Consider the following 25545-nt stretch of genomic DNA (forward strand, 5'->3'; position numbering starts at 1 on the left):
CCAGTTGTCTGTCTCAATAGCTCTTCTCTGTTTCTGCTTGAGCAATCACAGTAGCAGGATATATGGAGCTATACATTAAGGTGGCTGTACTTGGCTTGACTTTTGTTTTTGTCTTTTTTTGTTTGTTTGTTTTTGTTTTTTAAATCACACAAGATACCGAAGGAACAATCCTGTATAAAAATATCATGTTACATTTGAGATTGATAATAAAAGCAGAGGAATTAAAATGATAAATATTAGAATTCAAAGTTTGTTTGTTTGTTTTTGTTTGTTTGTTATACAAAGACTTTTGGATACAGGCACAGTCCAGGATCTGTTGTCAGTGCAGCTAGTATGTGTTTTACAATCAAGAGGCCTTTGCAGAATTAAGTCTCTACCAGAAGGCTCAAAAGCAGCCCTCATTATTGTGCCAAAGGCATCTGAGAGGCACTCTGGGACATGTAGAGGGCCTGGTTGATGTGTTAAGTTCTGACTTAATATTCTTTTTTTCCCCTGTTTAATACACACACACACACACACACACACACATGCACAAGCGCACTCAAGCTCACACACAAGCATTGTATTGGCAGTGTATATCTCAATCTCTTCACTCATTTCCCTTGATAAAATCTGACACCACGCCTGTCCCCCTGCAATGTACAAGTCCAACTCGGTTGCTTTTTATTTGCTATTACTTTCCCCCAGAGTGCTAGAGATTGAACCCAGGGCCTCCTGCATGCTAAGCAAGTGCTCTACCACTGAGCTACATCCCTAGTCCTGTTTTATTTTGTGGTTGTGTTTGTTTCTTTTAGGAGAAAGAGGAAAGGAAAAAAAAAAAAAAACAAAAAACCCACAACCAAATATCTTAATTAAATTAATTAAATGTACAAACACCATAGGGTTTCATACTGAATAAATAGGGCTAATTAAACCCGGTGGCAAGTCTGAATCACCAGTTTGTCTCAGGCTCAGCATTGTTTCAGGTTAGGACATGGTCCAAGGACTCCCACTTACTACCTCACTTATTAATAATTCTAATGTATCGTCCGCATGACTTCAGGGTTCCCATACATTTCCTCATCTTCAGACTCAGAGGTGGTTCCATTACTGGAAGGTGTGTGGAGATGGCCGGGGGCCCCGCTGGCCTGGCAAACATACCACTCATTGAGGTTGGTCACCTGAGGGGACAGAGTGCTGGATCGACTCCTGGTTGGGTCCAGCACAGGGGACAAAGTGTCACCCACGGGTGTCCCCACCGATGAGTAACCAAGACCTCCAGGAGAGGGTGGGGGGGACTTGCAGTGAATCTTCATGTGCTTTCTCAGAGAGCTTGGGTGGGTGTACGATTTGTCACAGCCACGAATCTTACAGTAGTAGGGCTTGTCGCTGGTATGGACATGGGAGTGTTTCTTTCGATCGCTGCTGTTGGCAAACTTCCTATCGCAGCCGTCAAATTCACATTTGAAAGGCTTTTCCCCTGTAATGAAACACAGGAAAGGTTAACAATGGCTTCTCAGAGACCTCTCATTTGAAGCCATCTTAGGTTAGAACTAGGGGTGCATCCCCTGTACTCCTGAAGAGCCTCCATCTTTATTCCTTACTACAATATCCAGGTAGATAAGGGGAGGGAATCTGCAAGAAGTGGCCTGTGTCTATTGGCTTGGAGGCTTTGCTTAGACTTGACTTATGAGGGACCAGATGGTCTTGGAGCCCCAGAGGGGTCAGAGTGAAGTCTGAAGTAAGGTCCAGAATGTACCTCTGAAGGCCACCAAGGGCCTCCATGCTACAATCCCCCCACTCCACACAACCACACATACACTCCCTGTGGTAGATTCTCCCTGTTAAGATAAACATAGACGAAATCCTATTTCCATGAGTGCAGAGTGAGAATCTAAGAGAAAGAAAAACAGACACAGATATATTAAGTAAGTTTACAGTAGCTCGGGCACAATAAGATGACAATGACTTATGAAAAGAAAAGGGAGGAGAAAATCAAGCCCTCCCCTCCTTAGAAATAAAGACACCTGTGAAACACAGTCAGTCCTACCCTGAGGTTTTACAAAGCTGACTGGACAGAGGTCAGGCCATTGGCTTCTGCATCCTACCAACTATCCCTACAACCCCAAGTTACAAGAAGGGGAGCGTGGTAACACAGAACCTGAGTGGACACTAGTAAGTACAACCTCAGCAGGATCTGCCTGTACCTTGTGCCTAAGGAAACTCATGCTGACAGCTTTCTTCACTCCTTAATAAACAAAACTATTAAAAAAAAAAAAAACAACGAGGTCTTTTGGCCTATCACCTCTTTTAATTTATCTAACAGCCCCAGGAACACACCTCCTTAAACACAAGGCCAGAAGTGAGACAGCTTAGTAAACTGTAACTAGGGAAATGTATCCATATCTGTTTGACTTATAAACAAGAGAAGAAAACAGGTTAGATTGTAACTGAGTTTTACCTCTCACCTCAGTATCTATGAGCTTGACTTATTCAGGTCCAAAACTGAATAAGCCATCCCATAATACTGTTACATATTAATTTTTCTGTTGTTCCACTGAGAGGATTAAAACAAAACAAAAACCAGCAGCTGCTCAGACACAGAACACAAGGCGATGTTTTTGTTTTGGATAATATTTTTAAAAGACATAACAGTAGATACATTTCTATGGTTAATTATCTTATTTTCTCTATACAAATATTTCAATGAGGTCTTTTTTCTTTCATATTTCATCAATGTTAACTGCTCCAATACCAGAGTATGTAACAGCTGAAAGAATTTAAAATGCTGAAATATAACTTTCACTAACTGTAAATACTGTTTAAAAACGAAATGAGTTATTCTTGAAATGTACTTCCTACATTAACCCATGAGTGGAAGGCAAATGCAACTCACAACGATAATCACAATCTTTACAAATTCTCTACGGATCCAGTGGAATAAAACAAAATTAATCTCTTCCTATCAGAATATGAATTTGTCAGGATTTCTGTGCTACACTGTTTAAGTTCAAGGTAAGCCTTATTTAATGTACTGTCTTTCTAAATATATACATTTATACTTCTAATTCTCCCTTCAATGTGGAGGCTTAAGTGGTTTTATTCATTCTAAGCAAATACACTACATTTCAAATTTCTCATGTTTCTGAGCAGCCAGCATATCTTGGATTAGAAAAAAATAAGTGTTTTGAATATATCGGGTTCCTCCACGACGCTGGAGAAAGAACATCAGAAGTCGGTGAAGAGGATGGGGAGTAGAAAGCAAGGTAGAAGTTAGGGTGTAAAGGACAGTGGCAGGAGAGAAAGTAAGAAAAAGCTAGATATAATTGAACAGCCCACTCTATTTAGGGCCCAAGGCAGGCCTTAACCAGAGGGCTGGGCGACCCTAGTGTTTACCTTACAGATACCGACAGAGGGGTCATGTCAGAATTGAACTATGAAGAGTTTTGGAGACTTGGTGCTTGTAGGAAAGAGTCCTGTGGATATTGCTTAGGTGTTGCCAACTCCCTCTAGACACCGGCCAGACACAGACACAGGTTATAAATGCATCTGAGGGCACGTGGGTCAGGAAACAGGCCTTCATGAGTGGCCTGGGGATTAGTCCTTTGATCCATCTGTTCTGGGACCCTAGATAACTCCCGCAAAGGGAAGGCAGTATGGTAGGGAGGGGAGGAAATAGAAAAGGTCTTTCTCTGGATACAATGCTCACTGGCTCAGAAAGCCCCAGGGCAGCCAAACACTAGGCGGGGGCTATGAACTGAATTCGGTGATGCCAGCATCCCCCTCGAGGGGCACCCCACAAGCTCCACCTGGAAGGGTCCATGCAGCTTGTGGGAGCGGGAACAAGAAATGCAACCATCCCCCCTATCTGGAATCAGAAAGAAAAAATCCTGCAACCACTTTGCTGTTACGGATGGGGTCAGAGGGCAACATGTCCTGTGGAAACCCAAAAGCCATGATGCGAGTAAGCCAGTCAATTTCTTCTTGGTCAGCTGCCAGCAGCCTCCACGGTAAGGTCCACTCTTCTCCTGAGGCCTAGGAAAGTGGAGAGGGCCCCAAACGTCCTGCACTGCATTTGAAAGTTCCCTTTGGCTCTGGGTGCACGGGGAAAGTATTGAAAATGTTGAGCACAGAGCATGCAGCTGGCCTGTTTTTTTTTGTTTTTTTAAGCGAAGAGTCTCGAGGGAACTTTCCATTTAGAAAAGTCATTAAGAATTGATCCGGTTTAGGATAAAGGGAGGGGGTCGGAGGGAGAAGGCCTGTAAGGAAAATGTACTTCTGGCCGATCCTGCAGGCCACAGGGAGGCCTTTAAATTTTAGGGCTTCAAGAGCAAGGTCTGGGGCTGTAGCCTAAGACCGTCTCAACCAGGCTGCTCTCGTAAAGGCCTCAGGCCAGTGGGCCCTGCGTAAGGGCTTGTGCTTGGGGTTGCCTTTTCGTTCCAGATGCGCCGATAAATCAGTCAAGTGATTACTGAATGTAAACTCAGGTTACCTAAGTATCCTCCGAGGAGTAATATTTCCCATTATATAAATCTCGGCTACACTCGCCCTCCACATTAGCCCGGCGCGATCGTGCGTTCTACAAGGCCAACAGGGCCCGTGACTCTACGGTCCAACGCCTCATTTTCCTTCACCAGAGCCACGGATCCCCGACGTGGGGCAGAGTAAAAGGAGGAACCTCATAGAGTGTTGAGAGTTCTCTCCAAGTTCCACAGAGGTCTTACTGATCCAGAGAGAGCACCCTCTCTAGATCTAGAATCTTCCTTAAAAAGACAGAAGCCAACTTCTCCAGTGCCCAACACAATGTAACTAAGGCCTGTGGACCGTGTGTGAGTCGATGCGTGAGGGTATGTAAATGAAGTGTTGAGTCAGGACATATGTGCAAGGGAGGTCGTGGTGTCACAGGAGTGTGTGCACGAGGTCAGGAATGTGTGAACTAGTATGAGAGCGTGTGTTAGACCTCGAGTGAAAGGCTGGAGCCTCTTAGGGTCCCAGGTCTCTCCCTCAGATCATCCTCAACCGGCCCCGGGACCTCTCTTCCCGGGCGAGGCGACACAGACCAGCCTCCAAAACATAGCTAAACCCACGCGCCCCTCCCTCGCCGTATCTCGGCAACGCGGCCGTCCAGCAAGGCCTGCGTCCAGTAGAAGGGAGGTGCTACCGGGCGACGGTAGCCCAGGTTCCCTTCCAAGGTCCTCCGGACCTCCTGGGGCCCGGAGCGTGGGGGCTGCCGACCGTCCTGGGTGCTTTGCTGTTGATGTTGCTGCTCCCGGCAGGGCGGCGGCGGGGGTTGGAGCGCGTTGCGGGTCCCGGCCGAGGGGCTGCGGACGCGCTGGAGACTCCGCCGAAAGGGAGGCCAGCGCGGGGCCCTTGTGTGCTATCGAATTACTTATTCATAGAAAAAAAAGGGGGGGGGAGAAGAAAAAAAAAGAAGTCACATGTCCGGGTCATACGTCTGCGGAGAAGCAGCAGAAGGAGGGAAAAATGAAAGCGAGCAGAAGGCGAGGCGGCGGCCGGGGACAGACACCCACCTGTATGAGTGCGCTTGTGGATCTTGAGGTTCTCGGAGCGCGCGAAGACCTTGCCGCAGCCCGGGAACGGGCAGGGGAAGGGCTTCTCGCCGGTGTGTACGCGGATGTGGTTGATGAGCTTGTACTTGGCCTTGAAGGGTTTGCCCTCGCGCGGACAGTCCTCCCAAAAGCAGACGTGGCTGCTCTGCTCCGGGCCGCCCACGTGCTCCACTGTGACGTGGTTCACCAGCTCGTGCATGGTGCCGAAAGTTTTGGAGCAGGGCTTGGCGCCGCTGTCCCCGGGCGCCGGCGGCCCGGCCAGCTCCTCGGGGTCCAGCCACTTGCAGATGAGCTCCCGCTTGATTGGCTGCCGCATGTAGCGCAGGAAGGCCCCGGCCGCCCCCGGGAGGTGGGGGTGGTGCGGGTGCGGCGCGGGCGCCGGTGGTGGCGCCGGGGGCGGCGCGTGGTGTTGCAGGTGGGGCCCGGGCCCCGCGGCTGCTGCGGCCGCCGCCGCCGCAGCCAGGTTCAGGTTTAAGTTCACGGCTCCGTAGCCGTGCAGGGCGGCGGCCGCCGCGGCCGCCACCGCCCCGTAGTGCGCGTCCCCTGAGCGCGGAGCGAAGGGTGGTTCTGCGCGGCCGTACAGCTCGGCCGCAGCCGCCGCAGCGGCCGCCAGCCCGAGGCGCATCTGGCCGTTGAGTGGGTGGCCGCCGGGAGCCCCGGGAGAGTCGTGCAGCGCGGGAAAGAGCGCGGAGCCGCCGCCGTCCCGGCCCGCGTAGGTGCCGCTGGCCGAGATGAACATCCCGGCTGGGTGGGGAGGCGGGGTCGGGTGCTGGGGGGAGCTGCTGCCGGACCGCTGCTCCCCTCCGAGCGGGGCCCCGTGCATGGCCGCCGCGGGGGCCGTGGCGGAAAGGTCCCTCCGGAGGACGAAGTCCCTGCTGTGGCCTTTGCCGCTGCTGCCGCCGCCGCCACTGTTGGTGGCAGTGTAGCCCGAGAGGGCAGGAGGAGGAGGAGGCGGGGGAGGGGGAGAGGAGGACTGGGAGGGAGGAAGAGGAGGGGCTGGAGGCGGGGGCGCCGAGGCCTGCGCGCCACTGCTGCCCCCGACGTCGGGGTGGGTGCGGGCGCCCGGGTGCGTCTCTGAAGGCGCAGAGCGGGCGGCGGGTGCGGGAGCCTGGGGCAGCCCGGGGAGTGCCTGGGCGGGAGGGCTGGGGCCATGCCCGCTGGCCTGTACCATGTGCTCGAGTCCGAGCGCAGTGCTGGCCACATCGGGGTCAGTGCCTAGGTCCCGCGGGTGGAGGTGCATGGCGACCGCGCGGCGTTGGGAGTGGGCAGGCGGGCCGGCCAGCACCGGGAAGCCTGTCATATTCTGAAGCTGTTGGGCCTGAGCCGTTGCCAAATTCGCTAATCTCAGCGCTGGCGTGTTCCTCTTGCTCAAAGGGGGCTCCATCATAACTATACAATCAGGCCCATATACCCTCACTGGGGGAACTTTTCCCCCCTCTGCCCGCCTTCAAAAACATGTATATATTAGGGCCTCTTTAACTTCTTGTGTCCGGGCCTCCTAACTGCTTATTCTTGTCCCCACTCTATCCTCCAGCGATTGGCAGAGTGAACACCACATTTGAGCCGCACAGTGGGACCGAGTTTTTGGAAATGGCACGGGTGGGATTGGAGGGAGCCGTGTGATTGGCAGCTGCCTCGGCTGCGCGATTGGCTCTGGTTCAGGCTCTGGGCCCAGCGGGAAACCGCCCCCGTGTACCACACCGCCTGTGCTTTCACTTCGTGCCCCCTCCTCCCCTGGAGCTCTGCATCCCGGCTTCCCCTGAGATGCCCAAGTTTCCCTTGCAGAAAGTTTGCAGTTGGCCTGGGGCTCAGTCCTCTTCGAACACCAGTACCCGGATCGACCTGCCTGGCGCAGAGCGTCTTCTAGCTCCGTGCCAAAGTGGACGGGAATGAGAGGGGTCATGGGACATCAGGGGTAAAGCGAGGGGGCGGGGGTAGGTGGGGTGGAAGAAGATGAATTCACTTAAACATTTTCTACCTCCTTCTCTTGGATTATCCCTGGCTGCTGTCTGGACCAAGTGACCACCGCATTTGTAGCGATGCCAGAAACTTCTCAAATGTACCCCGTTTGTCCCTGGTCCCACGTGGAGTCCAGACTGGAGGCGGAATAGGGACAGTTATTAAGCTATATTGGTCACAAAACAATTTGATGGAGCTTGGCAAACTACCAAAGTCAAAATAATATATAATAAATCTTTTCCCAAAGGAACAGTCTTACTTAGACGTTTTAGCTCATAGATTCAACGTGGTTCAAAGGATCTAATCTCACACTATGCGTGGGTTCTAGATCTGCTACTCCCAATTAGAGCTCCCAGAGGAGGTGGGCGGGGGGAAGTGGGGAGAACTTTTGCCTCTCAGAGAGATACAGTGGCAGGGGAGGCCAAAAGGCTACTCTCCCAAGTGAAGCTTTTAAATAAGCAAAATTCCTCCTTCTTGCCCAGAACGCACGACACATATGTGCCTCGGTTTCTCTAAAAGGACCACAGGCTAGAATAGACCAAATACAATATTTAAAAATCAGTATCCTGTCTATTAATAAAATAAGCTTCCTCCTTAAACTGAAATGCCATGCTTGAAAAATCATTTTTTTAAAAAAACACTAGGATCCTATGGCCTAGGTTTTTGAATGCTGTCCCCGAGACCTCATTGATTAGGAGTTTCAATCTCCCAGAGTGTTCATTTGTTGTTTAAAAATAAAATATTCTTAATTTTGTGATGTTCTAAAATGCTCAAAATCGAGCAAAAATATTTTGCTACCTTCAATTAAATTATAAAGTAGCAATAGGAGTCGAATGTGACCTCATACAAATCCAAAGGTGGAGTGTGGGGTGAATGGAAGGTGGGGGCGGGGCAGAAAAGCAAGAAACCATATTTAAGCTTAATTCATTTGCAGTACGAGTAAATACCAACCACCCCCAAAGCTGTCATCAGATCATAGTCCTCAAAAGAAATAAGTATTATTTCAAAAGAGTTGATCTGCTAGTGCCATTGACATCCATGTGAACCATCTGCAGAAAGGAGCCTCCCTATGAACCTTGAGAATGCCATTTCTCTTATAAAGCTGACAAGCAAACAAAGACAATCATGCCATCACATTCCAAATGCCTTTTTATTTTAGCATAAATGAAGTTTAAATCTAGGGAAAACGCAAAGGGCATAAACAGAAAGACACATAACCAGAAAGATACACACACACACACACAGTGTCAGTAATTAAATCCACATCTATATTTGGGGAGGAGAATTTTTTGATGACTTGTTTGGAAGACTTAAACATCTTGAGCCAAACATGGAAAGGTTGGTGGAGCACAGTGCCATCTGTATAGATAGTATATAAAGGAAGCGTCACATTGGGAATTATTTCCACTGTCTTCATTTCCTTAAAGGACATTTCAAATGACTTTCCTTTATTTCAGCCTCTTGGCAATGAACATCCATGCTAGCAGTAATGACAGCTCTGAGTTCACTCCTGCAGGTTATCAGCAAAAACAAACCAAACCCAAAAAGTGAATAAAGAAAATAAGTGCAACCTAGTTTATAATATAGACTGTTTGAGCAATTTTATTGTGCAATAAAATGGGTGCCTTCAGCCCCTTCAAAATAGCTTTTTGTCAAAATTATAACTGCTTTGTTTTATTGAATTGCTGAAATGTAATGGTTTAATGGGTGGAGGCATGAAGGAAAGGCTGTAAAAAATGTGAATAATGCTTCAGCAGGGCTGTGTGGAATCTGGAACCCGCCTCCTTGTACAACTCTTGTTAAACACAGCATGATGTGTATCTGTCATCGATTTAATATGTCTTAATTCAAATATAGCTCCCTAATCAATTTCTTTTTATGGGAGCCTTGAAAAGAAAGAAAGAAATCACTTTCTTAGAAAATAACAGAGATTTGGGTGGGTGACTAGAAAGGGAATATTTACAAAGTGAGTTGAATGAATATTCAAATTTATGACCAAACCCAGACCCTAAAAAAGATAATTGACTCAGGTAAATCGACTTGAGATGCTAATTCTTAAAAGAAAGAGCTGGGGAGCAAAATTTCAATCACCTCCAATAAGGCGCCAATAAACCGCCTGCCAATTAAACCTGAGAATAGGCCTAGCTACTTGGTCATCAGGAAGGCTCACTGTGGATTTCCGGAATTGCCTTGCTTTATAAAAGGCCTTTTTATTTTGTAGACGCCCTTTTTGTTATTGTGATGACCTGCCTGACCCCAGGTGCGCTGTTTCTTTTTCCAGCTGTTTGGGAGCCAACCCGAAACGCATTTAAATCCCGACTTTCTAAGGACACGATAACTGGATCACACTTCCTAAAAAAACACAATTTCCAGAGCGTTGAAGAGAATAATGTACTGATTTCCAAGTCAGGGAGTGATAGATGTATTCATGCAAATTCCGTCCTTTTCTGTGGACTAGCCTATTCTGATGGTGGAACTGGTCTTTGGGGCCACTTTCCCAAACCTATGCCCTAATCTGCACTTTGTGCTGTAGAAGCCCTTGAATGAAGGCAGGGCAAACCTTGGAAATACCAGTGCTGGATGCAACAAGAGCTTTGGGATCCGTGGGTTTATAGACCTCACGTTTGCTCTAGGAACCCCAACATCTTTCCAGCCCCACAAACAAAGGCGCGGGGAGGAGGAAGGCACAGACAATCCACAGCTGTCCAGAACCCGGTAGCCCCGCTGCTGCTTAGCTTCCTAAAGGCCACAGAACTTGGCGCTTGAGGATTCTGCGGCTGACTTCCCGCTGTCGGGAGGGAGGGCTGCGTCTCCCAGTTCCAGGTGCCCTCCGTGCCTCACTTAACACAGTCAAGTTTCCTACGATGGGTGTGAGCAATTAATAAACTCTAAGGGAAGTGAATTGGACATTTCCTGGCTTTTGAGCCTTTGTTTGATTGTTTCTCCAGGCGGGCGGGCGGGGGGGGGGCGCATTTGGGGGACGGGGGAGTGGACAAGAAAGGAACTGGCGAGACCCACCGAGATGCCTTTTTTTTTTATTGCCTTTGCAATTGCTTTACGATTCTCCAGTCCTGCGTGGTTTCTGAGAGGTGGCCTCCTTGCGGAAGGGCTGGGTGCCGGTCGGATTTGTAAAGTCTAAGGCCCTTCAGGTTGAGCCAGAGACGGGTTCAAGGGCGAACCGGGCACACATGGAGAAGGACGGTTGAAATTAGGTGGGATGCCCACGGGTGCTTAACCCACGCAGGGTGGAAATTGATGTGAGACACTAGGATGGTAGTGATAGTCCATCAAGATTTTTCTACAAGCTGAAACCAAAAAGACAAATGGACCAGGAAATCTTCGTTTTAGCGGAGCTCTAGCGGGGCAGGAAGAAATGATGACTGTGGGTTCCAGGGATTTTACCACAGCACATTTACTAGTCTTCCAAGACAGCAAGGTCTGGATGGAGTCAGAAAAGTCTAAAGTCAACTCTTCTGGCCACGCCTGCCCCATCCTTTTCCGACAGGGACCAGATTCTCCACTCTGGCGTCCTCGCCGCTCGAGATTAATCTGGTATGGGGGCTATGATTGGCCTCAGAGACCTTGGTGCTCAAAATCATCCAGTGGCAATTCGCAGCCCTCTGAGCATCTCTCTGAGGATTGCCTCTTTCCCACTCCTCCTGAACTCAGACAGAAACATCAGGGTCTACGGACACGTGTGGTGCAAGGGGTAGCCAAAAAAAAAAAAAAAAAGTACTCTATGATCCCTGTTACACATTCAAGGGGTATGATGAGGATGGAGAGAAGAAAGCCACGACTCTATTCTTGAGACCAAAATGCTGGGTGGTTGGTGGTGGTGGTGGTGGTTGTGTGTGTGTGTCCCCTGAGTCCTTTTGGAGGTGAAAAATTGGCCCAATCCTGTATCCACTTGACGTTTGCATTGAAAAGCTGTTAAAAAAGAAAGAAAGAAAGAAAGAAAGAAAGAAAGAAAGAAAGAGAGAAAAGAAAAAGAAAGGAAAAAGAAAGGAAAAAGAAAAAAAGATCAGTTTTCTTTTACAGTACCAATGATGAGTTGAAAATCTGCCTGTGGTCAAATATTCCCATTTGGTTCAAAATTATTTTTACAGTTAGAGAAGAGGTTGTTTGAGAAAAGCGTTGACCTTCATTTGACCATTCTGATTGGAGATTTCTTGAGAAACACATCAATATGTTCCAAAATATACTCAGAAGGTCACAAAATGTTTTACATGGTCAAGATACACAACAGCCTAATTTTTATTTTTTAGGCCTGAAATAGACTTTTCTTCATCTTTCATCCTCGACTATCTAAGAAGTCAGATAATGATGAAAGTAGAAGCTTCAATCCATTTATTTATTTCAAAATTTAGATGTTGTTTCCTCTCATGAAACATCCCTGTCAGTATCTACACTTCATATTTGGGGAAGCTGTTGAGATAAATCAAATAGTGACACATTGATGCTTTTACTTGTGTAAGCAATATGGTTGACATATGGCATTGTTATTTATGAATGACAGCATAAATTGTATTACAAAGTCTACTGCAATAATACTGCACTTTATTGGAAAGCTGCTCGTATTCAATCCCCGGGTTTGCCCACAAGCCCAAAAGATAACAATCTTTGAAATAATTACATACATTTCTGTTTCTGTAAGCTAGAGCCTCCTGTTTTTTTTCTTTGGGGGGGGGGACTGTTCGTTTCTTTTTGTTGATATTTTGGCTGTTTGATTTTTGTTGTTGTTTTACAGCATTGGAAACATTCCTATCAAAAAAGAGGAGATGAGCAAGGCCAATTAGTTGTCTTCTTTTTCCAAAACCACAATTTCTGTCTCCCAGTTGGGGGTGGGGGTGGGCTGGGTTCTTCCAGCTTCTTCATTCCCTTTCTGACAAGTACACAAGTATTTGCATCCCTGTCAATAAACTACTGGTGGGCACATATTTTATACTAAGGGGTTTTTTTTTATAAGAGTTTAATTATAAAGAGAAAAGAAAGCCATGGGAAAGATTTATCATATGAGATCTTCACTCATACCCTCCTTCCTAATGTTATTTAACCGTTATAGTTTTGGCTAGGATTTTCACAACTTCCTCTCCTTTTACATTATACCTTTCTAAAGTCATGACAAAAGGGTTTTGTTCTAGGTGGGTTTTATAGAGGGGGCTTCCCAGAGTAAAAATGTGGACTTTCATGTGTCAGGGGTCAACCAACTCAGTAATAGCTGAGAAAGCAGAATCAAAAGTAACCTTCAACTTAATATCCTGTTGATTATCTTGTTGGATTTTGGCTCCGTGATATAGAGGGTGGTGGTAGAAAAGGAAATTATTATTATGTTAATTATTATTTTGGCCTAAGCTACAATGTGTTACATACTTTTCCTCACAGCTTCTCTCTCCCATTTTTACACCTTTCTTTAAGGGGGAAAAATTGGAATGTTACTGGGGCCAAGAGTCACAATAACACATTCAGTGGATGGCCGAGTTGTTTGTGTTTGGTGCCTGTCCCACAATGTATACTTTTGTGTATGAGAACACGGTGGGTGAAGTGCAATGCATTTATTCTTCTGTATGTATGTGCACATCATGCTATAAGAGATCACAGTAGACACCATTCAAAAGGAGTTGTTCATGATGCTAGGATGTTTGTGGAATTTACTTCTCCTCATCCCTTATTTTTCTATTTGTAAACACACCAGGAATTTTTGATCAAGCTTTGGTTCTCTTCACTCGCCGCGAAATGCACCCTTGCCAGGAGCCCTGTGGCGAATATCCTTCTCAGCCACAAGCTGAGGTTTTGCCCAGTGCAGGTTTTGCCCTGTTTGAAAAGAACAATTTGGGGAAACTTAACAAAGAAAGAATGTGCTTCGAAGCATTGACAGTTACCGGTTTGGGGAGTTTGACACCACTACAGAGCAGCCTTTCTAGAAACCTGTTGAAAAAATGAATACGCCCACAGTGTGGCCCACAGTGTCTTCCTGCCTTCACTCCTTCCTTCCTTCCTTCCTTCCTTCCTTCCTTTCTTCCTTCCTTCCGCTAAGGAACCTGAGACTACTTTTGAGGCAATAGTTCTGAAAGCCTTTGCGCGTTCTCGAAAGCGCGCGCGCTTACACACACACACACACACACACACACCTTGTTCTTGCCCTCTTGCTTTTTCCTCTTCTTCCTTCAAAAAAAAAAAACTATCAAGAAGGAAAAGACTTTTTTTTTTCTGGTTTGTAGAGAAATAAAACACTTCTGAAAGAGGGGACCGAGACGTGACTTTGAACTTGGCTCAGCTCCTCTGTTTCCTGCAGCGAGAGGAGAACTGGAGCTGGGAAAGAATAGCCAGGAGGGCCCAGCCTGCGAGCTCTCCGGCGGGAATTAAGGCATCTGCCCTACTGCTCGGCCCTCGAATCCAGCGCGAGCAAGCGCCCAGCCGCGCCATCCTGAATTGCGGGCGCAGCAAAGAAGAAATCAAAGCGAAAGGAGAGAATAGGTCAAAAAGGAGAGGAAAGGAAGAGTGGGGAGGGGTGAGGAAGTGGTAGAGGAGGAAAACCTGCAAGTGTGAGGGCTTGAAAGGTCTTTGGGTGAGCAATGCTGTTATTCTCACAACCAATCTTAGGTTAAAAAAATTGGGAGTGGTAGTATTTTTAGAGCAAACCAATACATGCACTTTTCAGTATAAATTGCTAAATAAGGCAAGCAAATGTTAAAGACTGAATTGGGCGGGCTTTTAAAATAAATGGATTGAAGCTTTTCTGTGTAGATAGTCTCCATCTCTTCCCCTTTCCCTCCCCCCCCTTCCCCCCTGCAGTCTAGCAGGCCAGTAGCTTCTGCCTTTTGAGGTAGGGGTATGGGAGGAAAGAGGACCGTTTCCTCCCTCCAGCTTCCAGGAAAGATCATGATTTCTGACAAGATGGTTTTTTTTCTTGTGGTCATTTCTCCCCTCCCCCTTGTCGGGGAATGGGGAATGCGGAGGAAGCAGAGGGAGCCTTGGTAGAAAAGGGCCGAGGCCAGCTCCAACAGTTGAGCCAGACCCACCTAAGGGTTGAGAGGTTGTTTGATCAGGCAGGAACTCACATTCATCGCAGCAAACCTCAACAAGAGTATTCTTCCAGCATTTTTTGGTGATTTCATTTCAATATAAATTTCGAAGTACGTTGTTATTCTCTTGCTTGAATGTTATCTCAGTTCCTATAGGATTTATGGATAAAAGCAGTTTTCAGGCCTACGAAAGGTGAAGGAAGACGTTGGCCACAGGCTGAACCTTTACACTTCCCCAGTCTCTAAGCCCGCAATTCCCTCTCCCATTACCTCTTGAGCGCAGTCTGAGGGCGGAGGGACAGCTATGTTCTTGGTGGCAAGCCAGCCTGGGTTCGAGGGCGGCGCTTGGGAGGCTCTGCTATGGGTTCACCAAAGAGTGAAGGCTTAAGCCCCACAGTTTACTATTCTGAGGACTCGATTCTGATATGGCAACAGCCAAATTAAGGCCTAAACCTTGCTTAATTCTGAGCATTCCACTTCCCAACCCAATGTGGTCGTGGACCGGGTCAGGAGGTATCCACCCGGAGGGAGACACCGTCTTTAAATGACAGCTAAACTGCCCCTCAGGGGCTGCTGCCTAGGGTTTGCTCCTGTAATCTGAGCTGAACGTGAGCGGCAGGGGCGGGGGCGGGGGTGTGGGGGGAGCTAAGCGCGCCCAGGGGCAGGTAGGGACCACTGCCTGGGGTGGGTACAATGTATAGACGAACGTCCAGGGAGTAGAAAGTGGTCAAGGTGAGGACAGGGAAAGTAGAGTTTTTGTGCAGACGGGGCGAGAGACCTGTCCTCTTCAGGAAAAGTCTCTTCGCTCCCTTAGGGTCTCGGACTTGGTGACTGTAGAGCCAAAGGTGCTTTGGGCTAGGGTTCCTGGGTTTTTCGGTGTGATTAGGTAGTGGATGCGATCTCTGGGGAGTTGGTGGCTTCTGACAAAGTATACGGGAACAGAGTTCAATACCTCTCCAGGCTAGGATCGGGCGGAAGGGGACAAGACCTATAGACCTAGGACCACGTTAGGCTAGCAGCTGGACTCCTGAATTAGCCGGCTGGGGCCGGGAGCCACAGGGCCAGAAGCGCGAACGAAAAACTGCAGGCTGGCAGGCCCAGCTTGTGGGTGCGTTCGGCCGCTGCTGCAGCTGCACAGACCTAGCGGGGCTCAGGGAAGGTGGGGCGGACTGGGCGCAGGGCGGGGGCGCAGGATTGACGAGGCCATGATGGCCAATAGCGGTTTCTGGAGGGCGGGATGGGCGGGAGTCGCCGTTAAAGGGGCGGTGTGACCAGGAGGCCGAGTTTTCGGTAAGGAGGGAGGGATTCCCGGGCGGGAGACCTGGCGGGTACGCAGGGGAGGGGAGAGGAAAAGAAGGGGGACAAAAAATAAATAAGAAAAAAAATAAAAGGCGGGTGCTGCGGCCTCAGCGCCCAACGAAATAAACAGAGGCGGTGGCGAAGGCTCCCCACTGCTGCCGCGAGGGAGGAGGAACTCGCGTTTGCTTCCTAGCATTTGCTTGAGCCGAGGACTTCGCTCTGTCCTCGTTGGTGCGAGCACTCACTCCCGGACTAGCGCCCTAAGTGGATCGACTGGAGAAAGAGGGAGAACCAGAGAACACTTTTTTTATTGTTGTTATTGTTTTTCAGACTAGCCTCACCCTGCTCCCCTCCCCCTTCTCGCCTTCTCCCCTCCCACAGTTCCCCCCTTCCCTGCTCCTCCCCTCCCTCCTCCTCCAGCCCAACTTAAAGAAAGAGGGAACGACGCGCCCGTTTCCTTCATCTGGGGGAATTCGCGGCCGCTGCAAGTTTACTACTCCGGGCGTCGCCAATGCCAAGCTCGGTGGGCCAGGAGGGCTAAACCCCTGCAACAGCCGCGAGGCCGAACAATACCCGCAGCGCTCTTGGCGGCGCGAGCAAGGCCTCGGGGGAGGGAGCGGCCACCCGAGCGCGCCGTGGACTGGACGCCCAGCCTCCTCCAGGCTGCCCAGCGCCCCTGCGGAGATCAGGTGGAGCGGCGGGTGCGCCAGGCTCTGGGGCTGGCGGAGCTTGCTGCTGTCCGCTCCCTGCCTGCCTGTGTGCGCACAGCCAACTGCCCTAGGGCACTGTGGCCCCGCAGCCGCGTTGACTTCTTTCGGCGGATGCTGCTGATCTCAGCCAGGCTCCCCGTTCGCCGGCAGTGCAAGGCAGCTAGCGAGTGAGTGCGTGCGTGCGTGCGCGCGCGGGGGCGCGCAGGGGTGGGGGCCGCGGCGCTGAGCTCGCCCTCCGGCGGCCCCCCTCTCCTCTGCTCCCCACACCTCCCTTCGCTCCCTCCTCCCGCCCGCCCTCCCCTGCCCTGCCCGCCCGCCCCCGCCGCAGCTCCTTTAATACACTTTGGTTCTCCGCCTGGCTTTGGACTCTTCTCCTCCTCCACCTCCTCCTCCTCCCGCGCCTCCTCCGCCGCCGCCTCCTCTTCCTCTCTGCGCCTTCGCTCCGCGCCCGGCCGCCTGAGGCAGATACAGGCGGCTGCGGCGGGCGCAGCAGCCCGGCTCCCGAGACTGCAGTCGCCAGTATTTCCACCGCCGGTTCACGGAGCCGGGCGTCCGGAGGACGCGCCTCGCCTATCCGAAGAGGAAATCCAGGCGGCGGGGCTCATCGGGGCCGGCGGGGCGGCCGGGCGCGCTGGCCATGCTTCTGGACGCGGGACCGCAGTTCCCGGCCATCGGGGTGGGCAGCTTCGCGCGCCACCATCACCACTCGGCCGCGGCAGCGGCGGCTGCGGCGGCCGAGATGCAGGACCGCGAGTTGAGCCTGGCGGCTGCTCAGAACGGCTTCGTGGATTCGGCCGCGGCGCACATGGGCGCCTTCAAGCTCAATCCCGGGGCACACGAACTGTCTCCTGGTCAGAGTTCGGCATTCACGTCGCAAGGTCCGGGCGCCTATCCGGGTTCGGCTGCGGCGGCCGCTGCGGCCGCGGCTCTAGGGCCCCACGCCGCGCACGTTGGTTCCTATTCGGGGCCTCCCTTTAATTCCACCCGGGACTTCCTGTTCCGCAGCCGGGGCTTCGGTGACTCGGCTCCGGGAGGCGGCCAGCACGGGCTCTTCGGACCCGGTGCCGGAGGCCTGCACCACGCGCACTCGGACGCGCAGGGCCACCTTCTCTTCCCCGGCCTCCCGGAGCAGCACGGGCCGCACGCCTCGCAGAACGTGCTCAATGGGCAAATGCGCCTAGGGCTGCCGGGAGAGGTGTTCGGGCGCTCAGAGCAATACCGCCAAGTGGCCAGCCCGCGGACCGATCCCTACTCTGCAGCACAGCTCCACAACCAGTACGGCCCTATGAATATGAACATGGGGATGAACATGGCAGCGGCCGCAGCCCACCACCATCATCACCACCACCACCCTGGTGCCTTTTTCCGCTACATGCGGCAGCAGTGCATCAAGCAAGAGCTCATCTGCAAGTGGATCGACCCGGAGCAGCTAAGCAATCCCAAGAAAAGCTGCAACAAAACTTTCAGCACCATGCACGAGCTGGTGACCCACGTCTCTGTGGAGCACGTCGGCGGCCCGGAACAGAGCAACCACGTCTGCTTCTGGGAGGAGTGTCCACGCGAGGGCAAACCCTTTAAGGCCAAATACAAACTGGTCAATCACATCCGCGTGCACACGGGCGAGAAACCCTTCCCCTGTCCTTTCCCGGGCTGTGGCAAGGTCTTCGCACGCTCTGAGAACCTCAAGATTCACAAAAGAACTCACACAGGTAATCGTGGGTCCGCAGTGGGAAGAGGCATCTCGAGGAGAAATAAATGCACAGACTGAGCCTCTGTGTGTGTGTGTGTGTGTGTGTGTGTTCGTACGCGCTGGGGACTAACCATCAGCCAGAGATCTGGAATGGGAGAGTGCAGGACAGCCAGGGCTTGTTTTTGTTGGAGGATGGTAAGAATATTACTGGACAGGAATTTTTCCATGTGCGGAAATTGAACTTTCAAATGATTAGCGTAATATCAAATATATGCTTGGAGTGATGCGATTGCTACCCCCCCACCCGCCCGTCCTGCTGAATAATTTCCATTCTAAACAGAGCGCACAAAATAAAACAATTCGGCTTTAGCTCGATGTCCGGGAAGCGAGCTTAGCCAGGATTTTGCTAGCTTGTCTGAGTGAGCTTTTCTGCCCTGAGTGGATTATCTGTTTTTTTAGAGGCTCGTGTTTTCCCATTTCTTTTACACAGGGTCCAAACGCCCTTCTCGGGACTGTTTCCCATTAAATGAATCTGGTGTGAGCCGAAGCTGTAAAGCAGTTCTCATTTAAAAAAGTGTTTTTAAAGCCCATCTTGGGGTGGGTCGCAGGGGACTGACGGTGGTTTGTCAGCAGTTTGTGAAATTCTCTAATGGACACCAGAGGGTTTTGTGATTACCAACTTCGACCCTCGCCTGGGCCAACCAGAGCCCCAGGCAGTACCGCCCCGCAGGGCGATCGTGAAAGGAGACGCAAAAGAAGGAGCCTCTCGCCTCAGATTATTCATCTTCAACCACGTCTCAGCCAAAATCGCAAAAGACGATTTCCTAAAAGAAAGCCAAATGTTTTAGCAACTTCCCTCGTCAATATTTACTCCAAAGTCGGGATGAGCCAGCGGCCTATTGTTCTCTTTTGGGAAGGGAGGGAGCCGAGGTGCGAGACAAGCTTTTAACAAGGTTTAAAATTTGAGAAATTTATTTGCATGAAATGCCCTGTGTCTGAGCGGTTGTCTTTAAAAACCAGTTTAGGTGCTAATGGAATTTAACGTTAACTGGTTCCCTTTCCAAGTGGAACGACGTTTGAGTTCTCACACCTCTAAATGACTCCAAGCATTTGGAATCCTGGCAACAGGATGTAGGAACCGCCAGAAAATTTAACAGGGAGATTTTTGAAAGGTTTTCCTGACTCCAACTCTTAACCCCTTTGCTGAGAGGTACAATCATTAAAAGACTACCTTATCGCTCATGTTTATTTCCTCCATCCCTATTTTTTTTTTAAAAAAAGGACTGGCGATTATACTAGGATTATTTTTAACTCAATTTGCAGAGTTTTTGGATGATAAGTACTGGCTCAATCAATCTCCATATTCCAGCCTCCAAACAGCTCGTAGCATCTCCAAATATGATTGCCTAACTGGCCCCAAAGAGGAAGCGACAGCAGCCCAGCCGCCTGTGTGATTTTGATAATGCCCCAAATATTTTGTCAAAATAACAGCTTCTCATAGCTAGACCAACTTGTTAGGGAGCTGGGAATCCAAAAAGCTCTGTTAGAAAGGCGAACAGGGTTGGGGGCACCCCGAAATTCGTTAGAAATTTAAGGAGATGGGTGTCAGTGTGAAGGGAAATTTATTTTCATAATTATGAAATAAACGATAGAATCTGTTAGTTGGTTCTTCCTAGGGGTATCCAACCTGTTTCAGAGACTCGGCTCTCTCCCCTTTGACCTTTACTCTGTACCCTGGCAGCCTTGGTGAGGACTTTGGGGTCCCTGGTGTCCCATAGCAAGCACCCTGTTTGCAATCCACAGGGGAGAAGCCTTTCCAGTGTGAGTTCGAGGGCTGTGACCGGCGCTTCGCCAACAGCAGCGACAGGAAGAAGCACATGCACGTCCACACCTCAGATAAGCCCTATCTCTGCAAGATGTGCGACAAGTCCTACACGCACCCCAGCTCGTTGCGGAAGCACATGAAGGTACCACTGCAGTAGCCGGGAGGGCTAGGCCGACCAGGAGCATCAGCTCCCAGCGGGCCTGGGAGGGTCCCCAGGGGTCGAGGGACACTCTTGGGGTGCTCTCGGCTCGGGGACCCGGCCTCACAGCAGCTGCACTCACACCCAGTCCCCTCTGGTCCCCACTCCCGGCTTTTGTCTTGCAGGTCCATGAGTCCTCCCCTCAGGGCTCCGAGTCCTCCCCGGCTGCCAGCTCTGGCTACGAGTCGTCCACACCCCCGGGGTTGGTGTCCCCCAGCGCAGAGCCACAAAGCAGCTCCAACCTGTCCCCAGCAGCGGCGGCGGCAGCAGCAGCGGCTGCGGCGGCGGCGGCCGCGGTGTCTGCAGTGCACCGAGGCGCGGGTTCTGGCAGCAGCGGCTCCGGAGGGGGCTCGGCGGCCAGCAGCGGCGGGGGCGGCGGCGGGGCGGGCGGCGGGGGCGGCGGCAGCTCTGGCGGGGGCAGCGGGACAGCCGGAGGCCATAGCGGCCTCTCCTCCAACTTCAATGAATGGTACGTGTGAGGGGCCAGGCCTTTCTCCCATTCCCTGTTTCCTTATCCACCGTCGCCCTCCCAAAAACCCACCGAGGGCACCTTAGGATCGTCTTATTAAAATTATGAATCTGATTTTTATGGTGAAAAACAAAGATTTTATCAGCAGAAGGATTTTTTAAAAGTTTTTTTTTTTTAAAGAAAACAATCTAGGCATGAAAAGCAAAATCTCTCTGTATCTCTGAAACTGAAAACATAAAAAATTTTAAGAAAGTAAACTCCACAAAAATATCGAGCCAAACATTCCTAGCAACCCCCCCAACCCACTTTCCTTCCCACATGCTTCCCAGTCTTTTTGACAAACTGTACATAGCGGACTCCTTCCTTTTCCACGGTGATTTTAATGGCTTATTGGTGGATAGAAGTTTGTCCATTTGTAAACTCCGGATTGCGTTCCTTCCCGCCTTTCTCCCATTTCCCTTCCCCGAGTGATGGGCCTTTTCTTTTTCCTTTGAGTTTACCTGGTTTCTTCTTCTTTTTTTTAATAATGTGGAAGAAAATGGTTTATTTTGTATTGTGGTATTAAATATTGTGTTCCTTTTAAATGAGGCAACCTGATTGTAAACTTCATGCGACTATAGACTGGAAAATACGAGCCGTGCCAAAGTCTCCCTTCTGTTTCTTCAACACATCAACCTATAGCACACATCACCACCACCACCAACGCTTGTGAATGTATTTTTTCTGTTAGCTGGGTTTACATGTGATGTTTCAGTGCTTTTGCGAGTTCGATTTGTTAGTTCTTGTATGAAAGATTGGGGGGTGGGGTGGGGGTGGGAGTAAACGTTGTGCCGTTAGCTTTTTCCGAAATAACACCCTTCTGTAAATATCCGTTGCCATATTTATCCATTTGTAATTAAATTATGGTATTAACTTGCTACAGAGGAAACAATATTTATAAAGAATGTTTCTTAACTATAAATATGTACAATTGTGGGCATAAACTGTTTCAGATTTTTTTATTTGAAGGTTTAAGTGGTTTGATCATTTCTTGTGATGTTTTGAGAGTAATGCATACAGAAATATAATAAAATGTGTTGAAACTGCATGAACATACTTTTTTCCCCCTAGCAGAGTTATTGAGAGTGGGAGGGAGTCAGCTAGAGGCATGACATGGGTATGGGTTGGGAGTGTGGGAGGAAGTGCCACCTTGCATTCTTTAGGGGAAGGTCTATTTATGCATAGAGAATGGACCAAACTGCCCCTTTGGCAGAAAGTCTCAAAATTATTTTCTACATCCTTTTGTTTGGTAGCTGAGGATGAATTAAATTTTTGGAAAGCCCCTGTGAGGAATGGCGGCAGGAACCTTCAGAGTGTCTAATGGCTCCATTATCCAAGGGAATGCCTTTCTTTCTTTCTTTCAGCTATTTGGGCTGGCTTTAAGAGCACTAAACATTTCCTTATTCTTTGTTTTCTTTCCCTACCCTGCCCCCTTCCTCTCTCCCTCCCTCTGAAAAGCTGAGGTACAGTTATTTTTAATTGCACGTTTAAAACTGAGCTGAGTACTTTGTTTTTGAACTTGGCCCAGTGATTATAGTTTAAAGGGGCTCGTTTTTTTTCCTTGATATTTTAAGCAGAGCTTGCTCAATAAATCCTGTTTATCTTGAGCAGCTCTGTAGTGGTGCTCAAGAGAAAGTAATATAGAATATGCTTTATTTTTTTTCCATCATAGATAGGGGTCCATCTACTCTGAAGGCAAGAACGCAGCAAGATAAAATAGAGAATAATGATGTTAGGTGTTGTCGTCAGGTGTTAGTGAATAGGAGTACCGGGTTTTCTAGAACCTTTGCCACCATGCTGCCCTGCCCCCATAGGAGTTGGTGTGAGTTCTCAAACAAGACGCTGAAAAGAAAGCAGAAATAATTCTAGTAATAAAAGGATAGAGATGGGGAAATCATTTTGTAGTTCCTGAACTATCAAGACTTCCCTCCCACTGGGTGTTCCTGTAGCTCCGGGAGGCCCTGAACTTTGGAGGAGCTGCTCCCAGGGGAGGGACAAGACCTGGCCAGCTAAAGAGGCTCCAACTGTTCCACGGGATGGCCCAGGGCTTACTGAGTCCTTTGCAAATGGATCGAAGACGCCAGTGTCTTTTGCTACTTTCTTTTAGCCCGGGGCTGAGCCACAGGGCCAGGCCCGAGGGATGTTCGGTCAGCACTCACCGCCCGCAGGCCATGCTACCTGTTCAGTGGCCAGCGAAAGGAAGCACACTCCATCCAGCCTGACGTGTGCCTGCTTGTGATACTCTCCGGGTGACAAATGCCAGGCTCGCCCTCCCCAGCGGCCCGCGAGCTGCTTAAGCGCCAGTTTCGGAAGCAATCAACCCTCTATTAAAATCAAATTTATAACCCCTAATAATATTAAGCAAAATTATTAGAATAATTGGCATACGTTACTGAGCCTTGGGAGAATTCATTGAATACACTATAAGCTATAAGAAAAATCGTTTAGGGTTTTTGCCGAGTCCCTTTACCCCTGGGGGAGCAGGCAAAAGAGTCAGATTAAATATTCATTTGGTGGGCAAGAAGAAACTGGTCCTACTCAAATGTTTTTAACCTTTTCGTTGTGGGGCTGGAAAATATAGTTTTGAGATACTACAAATATTTTTTAAAAATGTATCAGAGGGACAACTTCAACATCAACTTAGGGCCTTAAGGCTTTCTTGTTTGTGGAAGCATGAGAGCAAAATAGACGCTCCACAGGGTCAAGGTAGGGCAATTGCTTTTCAAATCTGTTGGGGAGCTCGCTCTAAGTCCATGGCGCCGTTGTTAGTTTTCTGCAGAAAAAATTCAACATGTAGGGGGTCTGGGCTAGGAAGATCAACACCGCAAAGTGCTTTCCTACTCCACCCTAGGACCGGTGGAGCCCCTGGGAAAGGCTTTCCAGTAAAATAGCTTCTAGCCCCTCTCGCCTTTAGGCTTTGTCCACAGGAGTCATCAACCCGACGGTTTGGTCCAGTTTCTCTGTTTGGCTTTTCTCTTATCCCTCCGAATTTCCGGAGGCGAAGACAGAAGAGGGAGATAGCATACGTGTGAAGAGTACCGAAGATGCCAAAATCGCTGTTCTTAAAGGGTGCAGCAGTTTGGCGCCTGAGCCCGAGAGCCTGGCAGTAATGGTGTTGGGAGTTGGGGTGGGTGGGAGATTGAAGATGTCCAAGCCCTCCCTCCCTCCCCCTCACCCCAACTCATAATAGGCCTGAATGCTAACCTGCCCTTGCCTTGACTTCAGAGCCTCATAGCTGAAGCTGGTCCTGGCCTCCCTCAGGGCCCAGGAGCTGCGCTGTGGGTCGCTGCGGCGTCGGGAGGACTGGTCGTCTCTGCTTGCCACCGCTGTCAACTTGAACTTCAGTGAGCAGAAATCTGCTCCCTTCGCACTCAAACTCCATTCACCACCGAATAAGTCCCTCTCACCACGAGATTCGCTTTATCCGGAGGCAGCTGGAGCTCCCTCGGGAGGCCCATCATTATTATTATTAATTATCGTGATCCTCGCTGCATTATTAATGGCCATGAGGATAACGGGCCTGAGTATCAGCTTCTCCCAGTTCAGTGATGTCCTCCGAAGTCCCCGGCAGGGAGGAGGTTATTCCCAGCTCAGAGGCCCTGTGAGTTCTGCTTGCGGCAAGGGCGAGGGGAGGCAGCTACAGTCGGGACACTGCGAGACTCCAGTAGAGAAAACGCCACCCTGGGTACCCGCACATCATCCCTAGCTGCCCGGGGCCTCTTTCCTTTCCCCTCTGCCGGCACCTTGTCTCTTCCTCCACCCCACCCCCTATTCCCTTTGTCTCTTTTTCAGACGGATGTTTTCAGTCTCAAGTGTTTTTTTTTTTCTTTCTTCCGCACAAAACCCTGAGATCAAGGGCAGATCACAGGCTGGACCGGGGGCTCGGGTTTCTCTAGGGCTCTGTGCCATTTGCCAGCATCGATGCATTAGGCTAGGAAGGCCTGGGCCACCGAACGTGATCTTGCCTGGGTTGGTGGGTCTAGGGGAAGTGTGTCTTAGTACTGTTGAGTTCATCGGTAGCATAGGAGGCTAGAGACATCCAGAGATTTACCAAGTATGCAACCGAGACTCAGACCCTACTACCGCCTAAATTATGTCACAGAAACAAATCCAGGGACGTTAGAACCACTTCCAAAGGTTAAGAAATAAAGGTCTCAGAATAACACCTCACCAAGAATTGGTTGAACTTTAAGATAGGTTTTTTAAAAATGTTGAAATAGGAACGTGCGTGGATAGCTCCTCTCAGGACTTCCAAACAGGGTTCAATAAATAATATGATGATTATCATCTGATGCCCCAGAAATTTGCAGCTCCACATCCACGAGTACCTCAGCAGACAAGTCAAAATGAAAGGTTTCTATTTTTAACCAGCAGCTCAGAACTAAGACCATAGAAATGTCATTCTCCTTCCCTCCCCCCCCTCTCTTCCCCACCCCTCCCTGTCACCACTGATAGTTGCTGGGCCTTTTATTTAAGGGGGGGAGGGGGGAATCTAGATCTTTCCAGGCTAGATTGAGTGGCCAAGTATCAGAAAGCCTCAACCCATCCCTCGGGTTCCATGTGGAGGTGAAGGCAGCTATGATGAGGGTAGGATGTAACAAATGAGACCACCTGTAAAGCTGACTATGGGGCAGCCCAACCCAAGTGGCGGAGTTCATGGTCAAGGCTGGGGGTCATTGGGGCAAAAGGGCTCTTGTCGCCTCTGAATGGCCACTGCGGAAACCTCTGGCAGGGGAACTCCAGGCCAGGGTCCTCCTCCTGCTCCCCGCCTCTACAAGATGCAA

General features: G+C 49.8%; 2 protein-coding genes across 2 annotated transcripts; one reads left to right on the top strand and one right to left on the bottom strand.

Annotated features, from left to right (window-relative positions):
- Window positions 1–846: 846 nt before the first annotated feature.
- Zic5 (Zic family member 5) lies at window positions 847–7277 on the bottom strand. Its single transcript, XM_028772388.1, has 2 exons — window positions 5511–7277; window positions 847–1459 (listed from the first exon to the last, which is right to left on the bottom strand). The coding sequence occupies exons 1-2, from the start codon at window positions 6934–6936 to the stop codon at window positions 1017–1019; spliced, it is 1869 nt and encodes a 622-aa protein (XP_028628221.1). The 5' UTR covers window positions 6937–7277; the 3' UTR covers window positions 847–1016.
- Window positions 7278–16881: 9604 nt separating this feature from the next.
- Window positions 16882–21809, top strand: Zic2 (Zic family member 2). The gene is made up of 3 exons (XM_028772149.1): window positions 16882–18248; window positions 20033–20196; window positions 20379–21809. The coding sequence occupies exons 1-3, from the start codon at window positions 17177–17179 to the stop codon at window positions 20730–20732; spliced, it is 1590 nt and encodes a 529-aa protein (XP_028627982.1). The 5' UTR covers window positions 16882–17176; the 3' UTR covers window positions 20733–21809.
- The last annotated feature ends 3736 nt before the right edge of the window (window positions 21810–25545 follow it).

Source organism: Grammomys surdaster, unplaced genomic scaffold (assembly GCF_004785775.1).
Source record: "Grammomys surdaster isolate TR1022 unplaced genomic scaffold, NIH_TR_1.0 65, whole genome shotgun sequence".
Taxonomy (NCBI): Eukaryota; Metazoa; Chordata; class Mammalia; order Rodentia; family Muridae; genus Grammomys; species Grammomys surdaster.